General features: G+C 44.0%; 3 protein-coding genes and 2 non-coding genes across 14 annotated transcripts in view; 2 read left to right on the plus strand and 3 right to left on the minus strand.

The window, feature by feature from the left end:
• Positions 1 to 16,516, plus strand: part of LOC128881555 (serine/threonine-protein kinase S6KL) — a 49,873-nt gene that overhangs the window by 268 nt on the left and 33,089 nt on the right. For 2 of the 10 annotated variants that reach the window (XR_008458099.1, XM_054132723.1), the window contains exons 1-9: positions 909 to 1,008; positions 1,622 to 1,684; positions 2,521 to 2,582; positions 2,710 to 2,804; positions 2,877 to 3,144; positions 3,218 to 3,302; positions 3,372 to 3,479; positions 3,553 to 3,711; positions 3,786 to 3,874. Coding sequence is in view for 9 of the 10 variants with exons in the window: in XM_054132723.1 (XP_053988698.1) it covers positions 2,526 to 2,582; positions 2,710 to 2,804; positions 2,877 to 3,144; positions 3,218 to 3,302; positions 3,372 to 3,479; positions 3,553 to 3,711; positions 3,786 to 3,874 (861 nt within the window). In the remaining variant the exon portion in view is untranslated. Of the gene's footprint in view, positions 1 to 908; positions 1,009 to 1,071; positions 1,685 to 1,741; positions 1,876 to 1,925; positions 2,291 to 2,520; positions 2,583 to 2,709; positions 2,805 to 2,876; positions 3,145 to 3,217; positions 3,303 to 3,371; positions 3,480 to 3,552; positions 3,712 to 3,785; positions 3,875 to 16,516 lie in introns of those variants that run through there. The other 8 variants (XM_054132731.1, XM_054132729.1, XM_054132724.1 and 5 more) reach the window with 8 other exon arrangements.
• LOC128881563 (cytochrome c oxidase subunit 6A1, mitochondrial-like) lies at positions 46 to 886 on the minus strand. The gene is made up of 3 exons (XM_054132755.1): positions 705 to 886; positions 297 to 448; positions 46 to 224 (listed from the first exon to the last, which is right to left on the minus strand). The coding sequence occupies exons 1-3, from the start codon at positions 805 to 807 to the stop codon at positions 141 to 143; spliced, it is 339 nt and encodes a 112-aa protein (XP_053988730.1). The 5' UTR covers positions 808 to 886; the 3' UTR covers positions 46 to 140.
• On the plus strand, positions 4,122 to 4,193 carry Trnaw-cca (transfer RNA tryptophan (anticodon CCA)). Its single transcript has one exon. It is a non-coding gene; the product is annotated as a tRNA-Trp (tRNA).
• Positions 4,460 to 4,533, minus strand: Trnan-guu (transfer RNA asparagine (anticodon GUU)). The gene has a single exon. It is a non-coding gene; the product is annotated as a tRNA-Asn (tRNA).
• LOC128881560 (uncharacterized) lies at positions 6,113 to 8,597 on the minus strand. The gene is made up of 2 exons (XM_054132751.1): positions 8,056 to 8,597; positions 6,113 to 7,935 (listed from the first exon to the last, which is right to left on the minus strand). Exons 1-2 carry the CDS (start codon positions 8,587 to 8,589, stop codon positions 7,078 to 7,080), a joined length of 1,392 nt encoding a protein of 463 aa, XP_053988726.1. The 5' UTR covers positions 8,590 to 8,597; the 3' UTR covers positions 6,113 to 7,077.

Genomic DNA, 16,516 nt, shown 5'->3' on the forward strand with positions numbered 1-16,516 from the left:
CTAATGTTCCGTTTTTCACTGGACAGTTAAAAAAACAAAATTAAATTATATTTTATTACTTTTATTATGAGATAATACAGGATATGAATATATACATAACATCATCGAATGTAAACTACACCTATAGTTCTGTTGAGAAGTTATTCTTCATAACCAACACCAGGTATCCAATTCACTTTAGGATTGTGGAAGAGCGAATGTTTACCATCTCCCCATGGAAAAGGCTGCATCAAAAATCAAAATGATTAAATTGTGTCGTAACTTCATATGAGACCAGAAAACTTTGTTTCTCGTACCTTGTTCATAACCTTCATATATGGATAATGAATAAATTCTGGTCGTTCGTGGTGATCTTCTTGTTGGTGTCTTATAAAACAATTAACCATTGCAAGTGCAATTGCAGGGAGGCCTATGAAAAGACTGATGTTCCTCCATAGCTTTACAGAACCTAAAATTGTAATTGCTCTTATATAATACGTATCCATAACCTTAAACGAAATTTACACTTTGTGGAATGATAACGAAAAACTGTGAAAATGAATTTCTTTATTACTTTATCTTTTTATAAATGAATCGTACGATATGGTGAAATTAATAATAAAAAAGTATCGTAGATGTGTTTTCTACTGTCGCTTCTTTAATTTTTACAGTACGTTGCTGCTACATTTTACGTGCAATGGACTAATGAACTTCACGTAATTTACCTTCTCCAGTCTCATGGCAACGCTGTTCCACAGTTTCGACTATATTTGACATACCCCGTTTGAAGACATGGCCAAATTGGCCTACCTTCGAAACGTTCAACATTTTGTACAATGTAATTCAGCTCCTCCTTTAGATTCAATTCACTTCAGTTTGCTGGTACGACTTTCATGTAACAACGTTTCTTGAACTCGCCACCAGAGGTCTACGATTAGAAATCGATGAGGTAAGCTCATCTAGTCACACAAATTCGTGCCACTCAAGGGGAAAATCACCAAATTTACCGATTCCTCGACTTTCAGCACAGTATGTACTAGTTCTGGTTATTTGGTTATATGAAACGATAAATGGCGTTACTAAAATTTTATTTATTCATTAAAATTATTAGTTACGAGACTCGTCCAATTCTTTCTCAAGTAACTCGATACTATATAATTTAAGAAAAACCCATCGATACATCGTAGAATGATTACTATATTAACATCATAATAAGAACGAATGTATCGTTATTACTTCAAACATTATCGTGTGCATTGAGATTTCATTAGAATATCCAAGATAAAACTTGAAACTTCTTTCGTTTTCATCACGAGAATTTAATTTCAGTTGTTACACGTACAACTTTCAAACGGTTGCTTCACTTCTCGGAAGATGACGCTCCTATGTCTTTTTTAAAAGAGTTCCGACGTTATTCACAGTTAATAATTCGTGAATTGTTTATCGGTACGGTATGCATTAGGAGGAAAATTTGAAAATTTCAATTTAACTTTTGAGATAACGTGCAACGTACAAGTGTTGGATTTACGAAACCAAAGTGATCGAATACTCGGGAGAATTCATTATCTATTCAACCGATAAACGCGAATGAATTCTGTAGTAATTTTTATACATTTCATTGAAGTTTTAACGTTTGTAATAGGAGGAAAAATCGATTGGGCTTGTCTGTCTACGAAGAGGCTGCGAGTGTAAATCTGAACAAATCGTAGGTTACATTTTCTCTCTTTACATTTTGAATGAGTCGTATGTGATTACAGTTCGTAAGGAAGTAATATTTAGTCTGAGGAAATCGTTTGCTGTTAATGAGAGATAAATTGACTATAAATATCAATTAAATTATTGTAACTTGATTTACGTCGGTACGTTAGTTTTATGTTCGGAAAAATTCCTAAAACGGTAAGCCTATCCTTGTGCGTCATCTGTGTTATCCTAGGTCACGTGACAATTCATCCGTCATTTTAATTTGTAATAATTCAAATCGCGCGAATGATGATATTTGTTTTCGTTCTTCTTTTCATTTGACATAAGAGAAACGACTTGTTGTAGCTGTATGCATTATTATTACAGTCAAATTAATACAGTACTACTGTGTTGTCTGTGTTCAGTTTCCGTGACTTTTTTCTTACCGTTTGAAAACAGTTCGCTCGGTCTAAAATGATCTAAAATTATTCGCGTGTATATTTGCGGTACTTAATAATTATTGGGTAGTCAATGAAATATGCCTAATACTACGTCGTTTTATTAATAAATTACATTGTCCTTCAGTTATGAATATTAATTTAGCTGCTTTCATACGATCTATGTAGATCATGTACATATATTTGATAATTGATTTTTGTAACAAATCATTTTATTCCCTATATGTTTATTTTAAATCGTTCTAACGTAATTAAATTCCAATTTTATTGCACTTAGAAGAATTTATTATGCGTCTTGGAACATTTTTAAATTAAATAAAAGATTGGGAATAAAATGAATATTTATTATGTATTGCTAAGATGAAATATTATAATGCTAAAAAGATTCTGTACAATTTTTTAGATCGAATGGGTAATACTACATCGAAAAACAATTATCACAACAATCAGAAGTATACTAGTCAGGTATACATTGCTTGAAATTGTTATAACCTCTACAGTTAAAAATAGTATTATTAATGAATCAAACAAATATTATTACATATGAATGAAAACAGTTTAGTAAATGTTACTTCAATTTTTTTTTATATAGTATAGTCTTAGTGATATAATTGGTGGAAGTTGTGTTGGATCTGCGCAATCCACAAAGAGGGAATCTAAATCATGGTCCCGTACGTCTCAGAGAAGGTAGTTCCATTGACTTTATTGATAGAAGTTACACACTTAGAGTGATACATATAAGTATTCTGGGATTTTCAGTTGGACCGAAAATACATTGTATGATCCATTGAGTACTTCAAAAACATCTTGGCCAGTTTCTCGGTCTCAAACAATGTTTCTTCCAGAATTTCAAATAAGACAAGTACCTTTGAAAGCTGCTTATACTATCTTAAATGTGATAGCTAAAGGAGCATATGGAAAAGTATACAGAATCCAGAAGCAAGACACTGGCCAAGTTTTCGCTTTAAAAGTAATCAGCAAAGCCAAGGTGGTCTCGGAAAATGGAGTTACTCAGGCTAAACAGGAAGTATGTATCTTTTAAAAATGAAGTAAGTGTTTGTTTAAGTAAGAAAACATTTTAAAGTGATATTCAATAATAGGTTGCCATACAGAAACTAGTTGGCCACCATCCGTTTATATTAAACTGTTCTCATAAATGGCAAGGCAGAAAGACGTTGTATATTTGTAAGTCTATTATTGTTATAGTATTATTAGTCACTACTGAATGTTTTTTATGATAATTATTAATTTCAGTAACTGATTATGTCGGCGGTGGAGAGTTATTTTCCCTAGTTGAGCAATGCGGTTGTTTGCCAGAAGATATAGCTAGAATATATGTAGCAGAAGTTGCCTTAGCTATCGGTAAGTATTTCTTGTTCTGAACTAGCTGTTGAGCATATACTAAAATATGTTATTTTCTTTATTGTTACACTAGATTTCTTACACAATGCTGGCATAGTTCATAGAGATATAAAGGCAACAAATGTTCTTCTGGATGAGGAGGGTCATGCTGTAATTATTGATTTTGGCCTTGCAAAGTGGTTGAATCATACAGAAAGAACAAATACATTTTGCGGAACACCCGAGTACATGGGTAAATATTGTAAATTCCTCAGTATTATTCGCTTAAAAAGTAGTATATGTTTTGTTTCGCACGCTTTATTTCAGCACCAGAAATACTGAAGAGGCAACATTATGGGCAAGAGGTGGATTGGTGGTCATTGGGAGTTCTGACTTGCTTCATGCTTACAAATCAGGTATGTGACATCCATGTTTTTTATATTTTAAAAGTTCAAATGCCATGGTATGTGACTGAAATTACTATTTTAAATAAGAATTATTAAGCGCATAGTATCGATTATCGTATAGAATATATTAGTTTGGATATAAAGTTTAATTTAATTTATTTTAATTGATAAGTACTAGATTGTTATATATATTTTATGACTTGGAAATATTTCCGTCGCATCCTCATAACCCATTTGAAGCAAGTTTGTAGTATCTGACTCCGTGGCGCAACGGTAGCGCGTCTGACTCCAGATCAGAAGGTTGCGTGTTCAAATCACGTCGGGGTCAAGTCATTTTTTTTTCCATAATTTTTATTATATGTTACGATTTAAAATTAGTTACACTTATTAACTAATAATTTAAAAAAAAAAAGATGACATTTCATATATATAATTTAATGCAGTCATCTTTTACTCGTATGCTTTAATGCAGCATTAATAAACCTTCTTCTCCATAGATTGGAATATAAGTTTGTAGATATACAACCGGTTAATTTCCTCTCAGTCGGGAATTGTAAAATAAAAAGCTAATTCGAGCATAGTAAAAAAATAAACCGCCCCCGGGTGGGCTCGAACCACCAACCTTTCGGTTAACAGCCGAACGCGCTAGCCGATTGCGCCACGGAGGCAGTTGATTGACGCGGTTCTTTTACCTCATTTATACCGAACTTGCATGTTTTACGAATATAGACGTATCGATGTATCATGCATATTATGTTCGCGTGATTTTGCTTTATTTTAAAGTACAAGGATGCATTGAGAAAGTTTAATAGCACTCCTTTTTAATTATCTAAAATTCGAGAATTGTTCCTCTTTATTCCTTGATTCTTGAGGCAATCGCAAACGAAACAGCAATCGTTTTATTTTTATTATCGAAGTAGTTCTTTATGTTTTCGAATGAAAACAAATTGAATTCGTAAAGGCTATAGATTCCCAAGAAGAAAATTCTCGATGTCGGCTCATTTCGTTGGTCGATCTTGCGTAAAAGTATGTGGAGACACGAATCGAAGAAACTAACGTACGTATCCCGTTCTGTTGCAAAATCCCAGTCGCGCCTTGACATTTCGCTGGGGTCCACTCACCTCGTCGTATCCTCACTGTTTACAAACCGTACCCGAGCGTGCGCGCACGCCAAGTTTTCAATTCGCCCTTTGACGAATCGATGCACTTGGTTGGATGCATCACGGAGAAATGTCGTCGTCGTGCAGCCTGAAAGATTACTCGCGAGGCGTGACGACCAATCACGCGAATCTACAAGTCTTGTGCAAGTGCATTCCCAGTGGATGCGACGAGATTCGCCCCTTTCGCGAATATCAAAGTGCACGCGCCTCGAGCAAGGCTCAAACTATTCGAACATCACGATTTCAACGCCATTAATCGAATATTACTGTTTAACTATTATTATTTGTATAATTATGCTCAGGATTCGTACCGTAAACCTACATTGGAGCCCCCCAACATTTTTAAAATTAAACGAGGATATTTTCTTTATTAAGATAGAAGTGTTTCTACTATTTTATAAGATGTATTTATTATTTGAACCTCGTTTATACTGTTAGGTGTGAGCCTTTGTACGCGAACGTTACTTCTCGACTCGTTTGTTAGCATATTGTAACGATCAAGACCCATTGTTTTCGCGACAGTAGGCAATGTCGCTATTAGGCTCACGACTCTAGTCACGGCGACCGTAATTGATGCTATCTGGTGAATTGGAATGTGTATGGAATCGACGCCAACACCGTGTAGAGTTCCATCTGGGTGTCAAGTAGCCGTCGCGATTTTCTGAACGGATCGTGATCGATCGTTTCTGATCGAGTTGTGCAAATATTTCTTCCTTCAAAATCGGATCCGAATGTGGAAATTTAAAGCAAGTTCTCTTCATCTTGAATTTCAGAATACTGCTTACCATTTGATTAACCAGGGCTGGGGTTATTTAAATATCGTTTAGAGAGTGTAAATATCTCTGCTATCCTTTCTTTTGACGAAAGAGCTGTTTCTACAGCTGGAAACTAATGGCTCGAAAAGCAGCTGCTCAAATTCAAAATGTATCGACGCATTAGCTAACTTAAGATGTATGGAGTATCGTAAATGAAATATTTCGAATGAAAGGAAAATCCCATGCCCTTACAAAAAAAAAAATTTACATATAATGTAGTCGTCATGCACGGAGGGAGTGTTGTTGGCATGGTGAAACGATTAAAGATCGGCTGGCTTTTGACAGTAATAATAATAATTATTATTATAACGATGATAGCAATAATACAAATAATAATATTAATAATAATAGCGGTACTGGTACTAAATCGTAATAATAATAATAATATTAATAATAATAATGACACGTATCTCTAAAAAAAAAAGACAGAGTCGAAGCTACACACTAGTTTTATTGGGATGAGGTTGTGGTTGTGGTCGTGTGTGATTTTTGACAAAAAAAAAAATACATAGAGAAGGAAAGAAACTTGGTGGGAGGGGATCTTGTTCGAATGAGGATAACTCTGATCAGGGGCATGGTTCGTCCCCGTGGACAAATCTTAGTGTCCGCTGGGACGAAGGCGAGGATGACCCCGTGGCGACGAGTAGCCAAAGCTGAAATCCTCGACGGGTGGGGTCCACGTGTTCCTGACGGGCTACGCGCAGACACATCTTCGTCGCACGAAACGTAGGCGAACGTCGAGCATCCACGTCGTCGTCGTAGGTGTTTTCATGATCTTCGCGTGGTTGTCCAAGCCGTTAGGTTTCCTCTTCCGTGGCCAGGCGTCACGTGGTCATCCTGTCCCGTGATCGATGAACAATTTTTTGTTTTTTTCTCAAACCCGTGGCGCGTCGGGGAAGTATTTGGACCCTGCCAACGACCGATCGAGAAACAATCTCTCTCTCCCATTCACACCGATATCGCTTTCACTCCGTTTTCCTCTTTTTCGCCCGCTCTGCTGTTGACACTTCCTGACGTGCACGAGCACCCCGTCTCCACTCTCTCTCTCTCGCTCTCTCTCTCACTCTGAATCGCGCCTCTATCCGTGGGAAGAACTCGCGCCCATCCCCGTGTCGCTCTGATGTGTCTCGACGTCAGGAGCCCTTCTGGTCTTCTGGGTGATATTTTTTGCTGCTGGGGGCTACACCGTTGCTCGTCTTCCCGCTTCGTCTCGCGCGCGATTGTCGTTGCTCGTTATCTAAACCTGACTTCTTAGATACGTCAGTTCCTGGGGCTTGGGGAGCAGCTCCGGCTTGGCCTCGGTTGGCTTGGCCTCCTTCTCCTCGGAGGACTTGTCCTCGTTGCTCTTTGCCTCTTCGCTGCTGTTGCTTTCCTTTACCTCGGCCGATTTGTCCTCCGAGGACTCCTCCGAACGTTCCTTCACTTCCTTCGCTGCTTCCGGCTTCATGGGTTCCTCCTTCTTCTCCTCGACTTTCTCGTTCTTCGCCTGGGGCTGGGCTTCGGCGTTTTCGGGCTTGGCCTGGCTGGACTCTGCGGGTTTCGCCTGTTGCGATGACTCCTCAGCCGCCATCTCGGCGCTCTTGGCTTCCTTGGCTGGCTGAGCCGCGGAGTCGGCCTTCTCTTCGCTCTTGGAGGACTCCTCGGAGCTGGCGGCGGGTTGCTCAACGGCAGGCTCGATGTTCTCGCTCTTCAGGGCTGGTTTCGCCTCTTCCGCGAGCTTGGCTTGATCTGGTTGGCTCTTCTCGGCCTCCGCGGCGATCGAAGCGACGGCGGCTTGCTCGGCTGGTTGTTCAGGCGCTTTCTTTACCGCGTTAGGGACTGCTTCTTCGGCATCGCGGGTCACGCGGTCTGGCTTCTCTTCGATTTTCTTCTCTTCTTCCTGGGGCTTGTCAGCCTTCTTCTCCTCGGCGGCTGGCTGAGCCTTCTCCTCGGAGGATTCGGCTGATACGGCGGGGGCGGGTTCGTCCTCCTTCCTCACGCTAGGCTTGGCTTCCTCGACCTTCTTCTCTTCTTTTGGCTCCTCCTTGGCCGCAACCTCGCTCTTCTCGTCGGAGTCCACCTGCTCGGAGCTCTTGCCTTCGATGTTCACGGGTTTCTGAAATACAGGAATTGAATTTAGAGAATACGTAAAACTAAATGTCCTTGCGACACGAGAGACTAGAGCTATTCAATTCTTCAGGAATTTGATCAAACAACCGTCAATAGTGCTACTTACAGGCTGTTCAGCCAAGGGAGCAGCAGGTTCCTGCTTGTTGGGCTCCTGAGGCGCGGGTTGAACGGTTTCGTGGGATTCGGAAGCTGCTGGTTTCAGGCTCTCCTCTTCCTTCTTGGGCTCCTGAGGTTCTTCAGCTTTCTGTTCCTGAGCAGGCTGCGGCTGGGACTCTTGTGGCTGAGGTTGTTGCTCGGCCTGCTTCTTTTCGGGGATTTCCTCCTTCTTTTCCTCGGCCTTCGCCTGTGGGAGTTCCTCCTTCTTCTCCTCTGCCATTTCGGGCTGTGGAGCGTTTTCCGGAATAGAGCTGCTCCTCACGCTTGGCTTCTCAGCTAGCTCGGCCGGCTTCGCGATCTCCGCTGGCGCCGGTTCTGCTGGTTCTTGGCTTGCCGCGGGAACAGCCGCCAACTCGGGCACCGTGAGCTTCACAGAGCTCGTCGACTTCTCCAAAGGCACCACCTGAAGTGATTCCTGGTTCTCCGCCACGGGCATGGCGAACGCCGCCCCCACCAGGAACATCATCGTCACGATCAGCTTCATCTCGATATCTGCAAATGAAAAGGGAATGCTTAGATCTCAACAATGCTTGGATTCGCGATCAAGGGATATCGCCATCAGCGTCGATACTTGTTCGGTTGGACACACGGTTTCATCTCGAGTTCGATCAGTTCATAGAAAAAAAGTTCTCCACCCCGCGTATCGTTTTTCTAACAGCAGTCGAATTCGTGAAAGTGAAAGTTCACACAAAGCCGAGCGAACGCAAACGTGGGATCGGCGTAGATTCGAATCCAAGGGTTCCAGCAAAGGTTTTCGACGAAGACCACGGCACGGATGAAGAGGAAACGAGCGAGCGGTGGACGTTCCTCGCAATCTTCCAGTTAAGAGAGCGGACGTGATCGCGAGAGCTCTCTCATACTTGGCATGAATGGAGAACACGGCCGTATGAATGAGCCGCGAGACGAAAAAGCTACGCTGGCCGGCAGAAAGAGACAGGGGGAACCGGGAGGTAGAGGAATGGACAAGGGGCTGCTGCGAGGATCCGGCAGGAAGGAGAGGGACAGGTGACATTGAACCGAATGCATTGAATAAGGCGAGCGTCATGGAGCTAATGACAGGATGCGCGCCCCTCGCAGCTCGTTACTAGCGCGTTCGCGCGACTTCTCTGCCCGTGTCGTCGTTTTTCTTTCTTCCACGTTGGTACCAGCTCTCGCTCCGGCACGTTGCGTGTTCGCGCGGAAGACGAACGATCAATTAAGCGGACACGCGTCCCGCGCTCGCGTGTTCGTCGCCGGATGCTGGGGGTACCTCGCAGATTCTCCGAATTCAAACGCGAATTTAATTAGACGAGCTATCTTTTACATTGGATGTCAGCCAAAGAACGATATTATCGTTACGTACTCTGCTTTCTAATTCCTCGTGTGTACTACGTCTATTTTCGTTGTACGTTCCCGCGTTTTTTTATATTTTATTTTCGCCCATATTCGATACTTATCCACCCGCTACTACGATTCTTGTACCCGAAAAAACGGAGCGGCGAACGTGACGCATAGCAATCCGTTAGGCAAACTGCGTTGCGTGATTCGCGAACGGAAAGTGGAAACGTGGGTGGGACATCCGGAACGCGCTCGAACGGAAGGAGAGAGGACATTGTCCGGGCCGTTGCAATCGAAACCGGAGGATTCTACTTTCAACGAACTCGCGAACCATCGAAAGAGAACGTCACGAGGCGAGACGTCGAATCGAATTCAGCATTGTCGGTTCTGCGAGGTTTATTCTAGCGACTATAGGTGCTTAACCCAGACTCAGCGACGAGAGAAAGGATTCTTTCGCACCAGCACTCGGGTGCCAATCAGCTTTCAGTATGCGGGGTCTCCCATGTGTCTTTATGAAAGAGCTCGTAACCTTTTCATTACTGAATTAATCAGTAGTGCGTCGAATCTATTACACAATTTATATTTTAATTATCATACTCGCGGTGTATAAAAACTAGAAAAGTGGAGCTAAAAGGTTTATATAGTCGGTGTTCACCTGGAGTAATATTCTTTGTAAAACATTTTTTCGTAGATTCAACTATTTCGTAAACAAAGTAAATGTTGCATGGAAGTCTGGCTTCATTGTAGCCAGACAATGCCTAACCTTCTACTCCACCTTTCGCAGGAATGAATCGATCGATCGAAACCACCGATGTTAGTTCGTCGTACTTACTATTTTATACGAACGCACGAAGTATTGTTTTACAATTGTCTCGAGTAAGTTTAGCATAACAGCGTGTACCGCGGTGTAAATCGATTCCGGCGCGCGAATCGGTATCGCTGATTCTTCGGCGAGTCGAAAGCTGTCTTCGTGAAACTCATAGGCGAAATCGGAGACGATCGGCGTCCATTGGATACATTGCTGCGGCGAACATTACTCGCGGACGTTAGCGAGCGAAACGCAAAACGCTGACGAAATCCGGTCGCGCGAGCTAGACCAGCTTCGAGTGAAATAAAAACCAAGTCCAATAGCATTCTTTCGAGTTCGCAGCTACCGTTGAACGACCTTCCGCTCCGGTGTGGCGCGAGTCGCTGCTAATCGAGCGGGTAATTTATACTCGGGGAAGCCGTTCTCGACTCGCCAAGCGAGTGGAGGCATAGTCGATGGAAAGAATATGCTTCGGATGCATTATACGATCCAATTCCTAACGACAAATTCTTCGCACAGGTATCTCAAACGGGTACGAGGCGCACAATCATCTTTGCATGAAGATTCGGATGACGTCCTTCTTCCAAACACGTCTACCGAATCTTCTCGACAAATGATTATGCACCTTGGTAATTGTAGAGGCTGTATATTTATCTAATTTTAAAAATAATTCATCCAAAGTCTATTTTTTCATTGAAATAGTCTTTAAAACAAAAAAATCACGTAGTGACTCGTTCGAGAGGATTTAGGTAGGCTTCGAGAGGTCAGTTACCTCTGGGGGTGAGTTCCGTCAATGTTTACCTCTGACAGTGCATTATTTACAAATATTAACTCAACGTCCCATGATAGAGTGGTTATAATTGATCAAAGGAGAAGTGGATTAACCAAAGTAGAGTAAGTACGAGTGATCTACAAATGCGAGTCGAGACACCAGAGGTCCTCCTAGGATGAATGGCTGAGATCGATGAGAAAAGAAAAACAAAGGAATCGACACAGATGTATCTGCCGCGAGTGATCAAGGATCGAAGAACACGTGATCGTCTTTGTACCTTATTCGTACATGGGTTGCCGAAAAGTTGCGCAAAAAGGAGCCGACGAAACTTGTTTCTGTTGTCCCAGAAGACACGCCTTCTGGAGAACGCGACCCAAGTGGAATGCGTGGCCGAGATGGAGAGAGGAGAGGGAAACCTGGAGGAACGGAGATAAAGACGGAAAAACTGGCCGACAGTGCTGATCGAGGGAGGCAGGAGGCAACGATCCAGTTTTTACTACGACTATGTGTTTGGCAATGCAACTACAGCTCCTGTTGCGGTTGCACTTGAGGTTGCGGGAACCGATAGGGCACTTTGTTCGCGATATCGTCGAGACAAGCGTTCAAACAGAGATGGGATGAAATCTATGCAAACGACGAGCATCGAATAGAAGATAAACGAAATTGGCGATAAATATATTTTCGTTGTTATCTGTTATCTTCGCTCGAAGGTTCAAATTTTAAAAACAGACGAATAAGAAGAAATCGTATAATGCTAACACTGTCGATAGTATTCTGGAAAATTCTACATCGGAGTTCATGTCCCGTTGAAGAATTATCATTACCGTATCTCGAAATTAACGGTGGTAACTGATCAGTCGAATGCCTCAAGGGGTTAAGGAACGAGTGTGCATTACCAAGTCGCATGATCGGCTTTAATAACGAGAGTCCATGCTCGATGGTATTGCGAGCGGACGTAATGGGCCGCAATAGAGTTAATTACAAAGTGGTCGTAGAGTCGGTGGCGGCGCGGTGGACGTTTGCCTGGTTCTAATACGAACGGTTTAGGCTGTTTCGAGTCGACGGTATCGGTTTCGGAAGTCGTGTAATCGCCCCAGGATGAAAAACAAAGCCCCATGATCTCGCGAACGAACGGCGAACACGACGAGGTCGACGGAGAGGATGCGCGGCTGTGAAAGATGATGGACACCCATTACCTTATCAAGATCATCAGAGATGTAATAATGGTACCACGCTTACAAAGAAGACGCGGCCCATCAAGTGGTTCACCGCTTCACAATGCTTTCTGCCCTTCTCTCTTTCTCTCGGATCCATTGTCCAGCTCTATCCTTTTCGAAGTGCGCGATTGTCGATCTAATCTGCGTATATTGAATCAATTGGACGGAGAATGCGGCGCAGTTGACGCGAACGTGCTGGAATGCCTGTCCGATCTATGATCAACATCCCTGTATCGCGAGAAGGGTTAAGCGCGCGGGACGATTCTCGAAAAAAATAATGATTCAGGGGTGCCACGATTTTCGTATCGTCAAATTAATTTCTGGAGACTCTCCGGATAGCAGAGGCTCCCGAACTTTAACCCCTTAAAGTCCACGTCGTGACTCGGCCTTGCTGGCAGGTCAGAGTGTCGCGACCTTATATGTTCCAACCCTTTCGACGTTGAATGCCGAACAATCGCAAAGTACGAGTAACAAAGGGCCAAACTAAATAAAGCGAATGGAACAAGATAATGTTTAGCAAGAGAACCAATATTAAACATTTCGTGTTCAACTGTCGACACAATGGCGTGCAGTGGACGACGATGTGAAAATCCTGGCACCTTATCTTGGTCACGATTCGTCGATTCGTGATTTCAGTTTTAGAAGTTTTGGATCGTGTCGACGTCCCGCGAATGATCGTTCACGGAATTTCTGGAAAGGGATCGCCGACGAATTAGAGGATCCTCGGTTGGCTCGTTCGCGCCTCGTGTGTCGCAGCCTCGCGGATCGAGCAGATTAGCGACGGGCTAATTAACCGTGAGGAAACGCCAGCGAGGGCAAGGGAGGGGAGTGGAGAAAAAAAAATAGTACGTCGCGAGAGGAGGACGAGGATTACGCAAACGCGGGGTCAGCTTGTGAAATCCGCGGAAATTATATGTTCCGACTATTATCCCATTTGCGCGCGTTTTCCCCGCTTTAATCGTCGCGATTTCGAAGACAGCCATTTCGCGGGACGCAACCGTGTCTGGGGATTGCGATCCCTCGGCTTACGAAACGACATCCGAATCCCAATTACAGTGGTGGCTCGCATAATGTTCGAAACCGGCTAGTTATCGATAAACCGGGCACGGGCAGAGAATTGTTTCATGTCGAGAGTGGTTAGGACGAAAGAACTTGAAAACGATAGAAGGTAGAGTCGTCGAAGAAACGGAATACATTTGTTTGTTTATAGGAGCAACTTCGGGATGAGGCTCGGTCGTCTTTGTCGATGGTTGCTCGTGCTGAATAAACATAAACAGTGTTGATGGTCACATCTGACTCTGAATACTCAAAAATGTTGACGGTGACTCGAAAGATTTGTACCATTTTTAAAATTTGGAAGAGCTACACGAGCCGCGAGTTTGAAGAGAAGAACCGATGAGGGTCCGCTCAGACTTTCGACTTTGCGTCGCACGAGAGTTGCCTGGAGGTCTTGGCAGGGGTAAAAAGCATCTTGCAGTCGGGGCAGAGTCGACCAAGTCTACCATATAGAACCCAGTGCCATTTTCGGTAAAGGAATCCTCGAGTGAACTCTCGTACGAGGGAAAGTAGTCAGTCGGAGCGAGCCCTGACTCGATTCGATCGGTCTTCGATACAGAATCGTCCGCATCTTCCAGCTACCAAGACGATCTCGCGACGCTGCAACTGAAATTCAATGAGAGTCCCTCGAATCGAATTTCGATTAGACTATCCTCTGACTATCCCAAAGAAATTTTGACATTTTCCCCAAAGTCCTCGACGGAGCGTCAGGCTCGATGGTCTAATTACGATAACCGAATGTGGATCAGCGATTTCTAGTGCAGCGGCTCCACAGCCCTAACTGTGATAATGTAATTGTAATGGCTCTGTACTCACGTCTTTTTCTCTCCTTGCCGTGTAACCGATCTGGTCGTCGACTCGTTGACGTTCTCCTGGACTTCTCTTGCTGCTGGCGATGCTCGCTGCGATACTCTCTCTTTCTCTCTCTCTGTCACCGATTAAACTGAACCGGTCGAACTTTACGATTGCGTATTCGTTAAAACTCGGGGTTAAGGGATGCGACAGACAGGACAAACGAGAGTCGAATAGACGCACGAGATCCTCTCTTTTTGTACGCGCGCGTGCGATTACGCTCGTTTGCGATGGGGAACCGTTCGTCGGCGTACGGGATGAAGGTTGGGTCGTGTGTCGAGATGGAATCGTCCGGGGCCCGCTTATATACCCATTTGCCCACCAGGTCGCCGTGGCTGGGGCTCGCATAGGGGGCCCCGACCCTCTTCGCCTGGTATCGCCAGGGGCCCCTCTTTTACTTCGCTCGTCTCCTCTCTCTTCGACTGCATCGCTGCACTTTGTTCGCCAGTGTCCTCCCCTCCCTCCCTCGTTACTTAGCCGCTTCCCTGCGTTCGCTTTTCCTTCTTCCTCCCCAGGCCGCCGATCTCCAGGCTCGTTCGTCGATTCCTCTCTTCGCGGCCCACGCCAGGAGCAAAACGAACGGCGATCCTCCGCTGATTTTCAAGCAACGCTTGCTCCACGGGCCGATGTCGCCCTGGGTAAGGGCCATCAGTGCTCGACGTAGGCACCTGGACGTGTCAGTCGAGAGACCAGTCGTTAGGGCTCTGGAACCTGATGGAAGTTTTGGAAGTTCGCGAGATTCCCTTCGTTAGAGTTTGAATTTTCAACTGCAACGCGTGCTATGTAGAATGTCATCGAGGTCGAGGTCCATCAGTGTCGAACACGGACTCCTGGATGTTTCGCTCGAGGGACCAGTTGTTAGGGCTCTAGAACTTGATGGAAGTTAGGAAGTTCGCGAGATTCCTTTCGTTAGAGTTGAAATTCTCAACTGCAACGTGTGCTTTGTCATCGTGGTTAAGGTCCATCAGTGTGGAATGTAGGCTTCTGAATCTTTCAGGCCGTATTCGTCCCTGAGGGATTCGCAACGTTAGGATTCTGGAAGCTTAGCTTCTCGTTAAAGATCCAATTTTCAAGAATTGTGTGCTCCATCAATGGGGATTTCACTTAGGTGTACCTAAACGACTCCGTCCCTCTAAAGTTGTTCCAAAAGCTTCGCACGTTAAAGCAGTTAGCTATACAAATCAGTGTTGCGTTTGACAATTTTTCACGAAAAATCTACTCTCGTTCCCTTGTTGACATTAGAGTCGCGATGCACTGCACACCTGCGCGATTCGATTTTCTTTTCACACGACGGTGTTTCAAAAGCACTCGTTCAGCATGATTCACTGTTCACCGGAAGTGTAACAGTAGCGCGGTGCGAACTTGATAAACGTGCAAAGAACCTTGATGGTTAAAAGAGACGTCACAAATACTACGCGTTATTACTCATCCTATCCTCTGCTTCGTCGACTCTTGCCTACGATCATTTTAATAACGCGAATGAAACGAAGGTTTCGCGGGTCTCGTTACCCATTGACAATCAACGAATATACATTTCGTATCTTTTTTAAAATCGTGGGAGTTGTTTCACGCGAACCGAACAATCAAAATTGATCGCCTCAAAGAAAATTCTAGAAAGGGTTCAAGTCATCCGAGGCTCGGAGTCCACTGATAAGTCCTTTCAGCCGAGTGGAGCGACCGGGACGTGGCGAAATTAGGATTAGTTAAAGTCTGTTATAAATTGCACGACGTACATACGTCGCGTGGTAACAAGCTCCAGGAAAGTCGCGTCTTTCGGACGCTTAAGCATGTTGGACACGTGCGGGACGATTCGTTTGAGCTCATTGAGAGGAGTATCCTTGCCCGGGAACGAGAGAAAGACACACGTGACTCCTGTCACGCGAAATTTCGCGGGTCGAATTAACGCCCGGTGTCTGCCCTCGACCGTTAAGAGGTCGCATCAACGATAATTCGCATAAAGACAACACAATAAGAGGAATCGCTTTACGTAACGAATAGGGTAATTCTATCAGACGGCCGAACAATGACGAGCGAGACACTTCTCTGCTCCTAGTCTCGGACGACGTTGTCTACTTCTTGGAGTTGCTTTTTATTTATTACCGAGTTTATTAACAAAGCTGTTGCACGGCTTCCTGTATTCGTTAAGGCCTAATAATTTCACGCGAACAAGATATTACTTCAAGCTAATCCAGTCGAAACTAATTTTCATTTAGCATCGAATACAGTGGTAACGATCAGGAGGTGAACCAAGAATGCTTGCGATTAATTATTTTGGCATTGAATTATGTAGTTTTCACGACGTCGGAGAAGCATGTGACTCACGGCGAGCGTCTTTCCTGCTCGTCTTGGACGCGTGTCGCGCGCGTAGCTACGTGTTTTATTATGTAAA

This window comes from Hylaeus volcanicus, chromosome 8, assembly GCF_026283585.1.
Source record: "Hylaeus volcanicus isolate JK05 chromosome 8, UHH_iyHylVolc1.0_haploid, whole genome shotgun sequence".
NCBI lineage: Eukaryota > Metazoa > Arthropoda > Insecta > Hymenoptera > Colletidae > Hylaeus > Hylaeus volcanicus.

Excerpts from the sequence above, each read along its gene's own strand:
- LOC128881560 (XM_054132751.1), bottom strand. The coding sequence starts at position 8,589 with ATGAAGCTGATCGTGACGATGATGTTCCTGGTGGGGGCGGCGTTCGCC. Across the intron at positions 7,936-8,055 it reads CTCCCTTGGCTGAACAGCCT|AAACCCGTGAACATCGAAGG; the intron begins GTAAGTAGCACT and ends CCTGTATTTCAG.
- LOC128881563 (XM_054132755.1), bottom strand. The coding sequence starts at position 807 with ATGTTGAACGTTTCGAAGGTAGGCCAATTTGGCCATGTCTTCAAACGG. Across the intron at positions 449-704 it reads TTGCCATGAGACTGGAGAAG|GTTCTGTAAAGCTATGGAGG; the intron begins GTAAATTACGTG and ends TTACAATTTTAG. Across the intron at positions 225-296 it reads ATATGAAGGTTATGAACAAG|CCTTTTCCATGGGGAGATGG; the intron begins GTACGAGAAACA and ends TTTTTGATGCAG.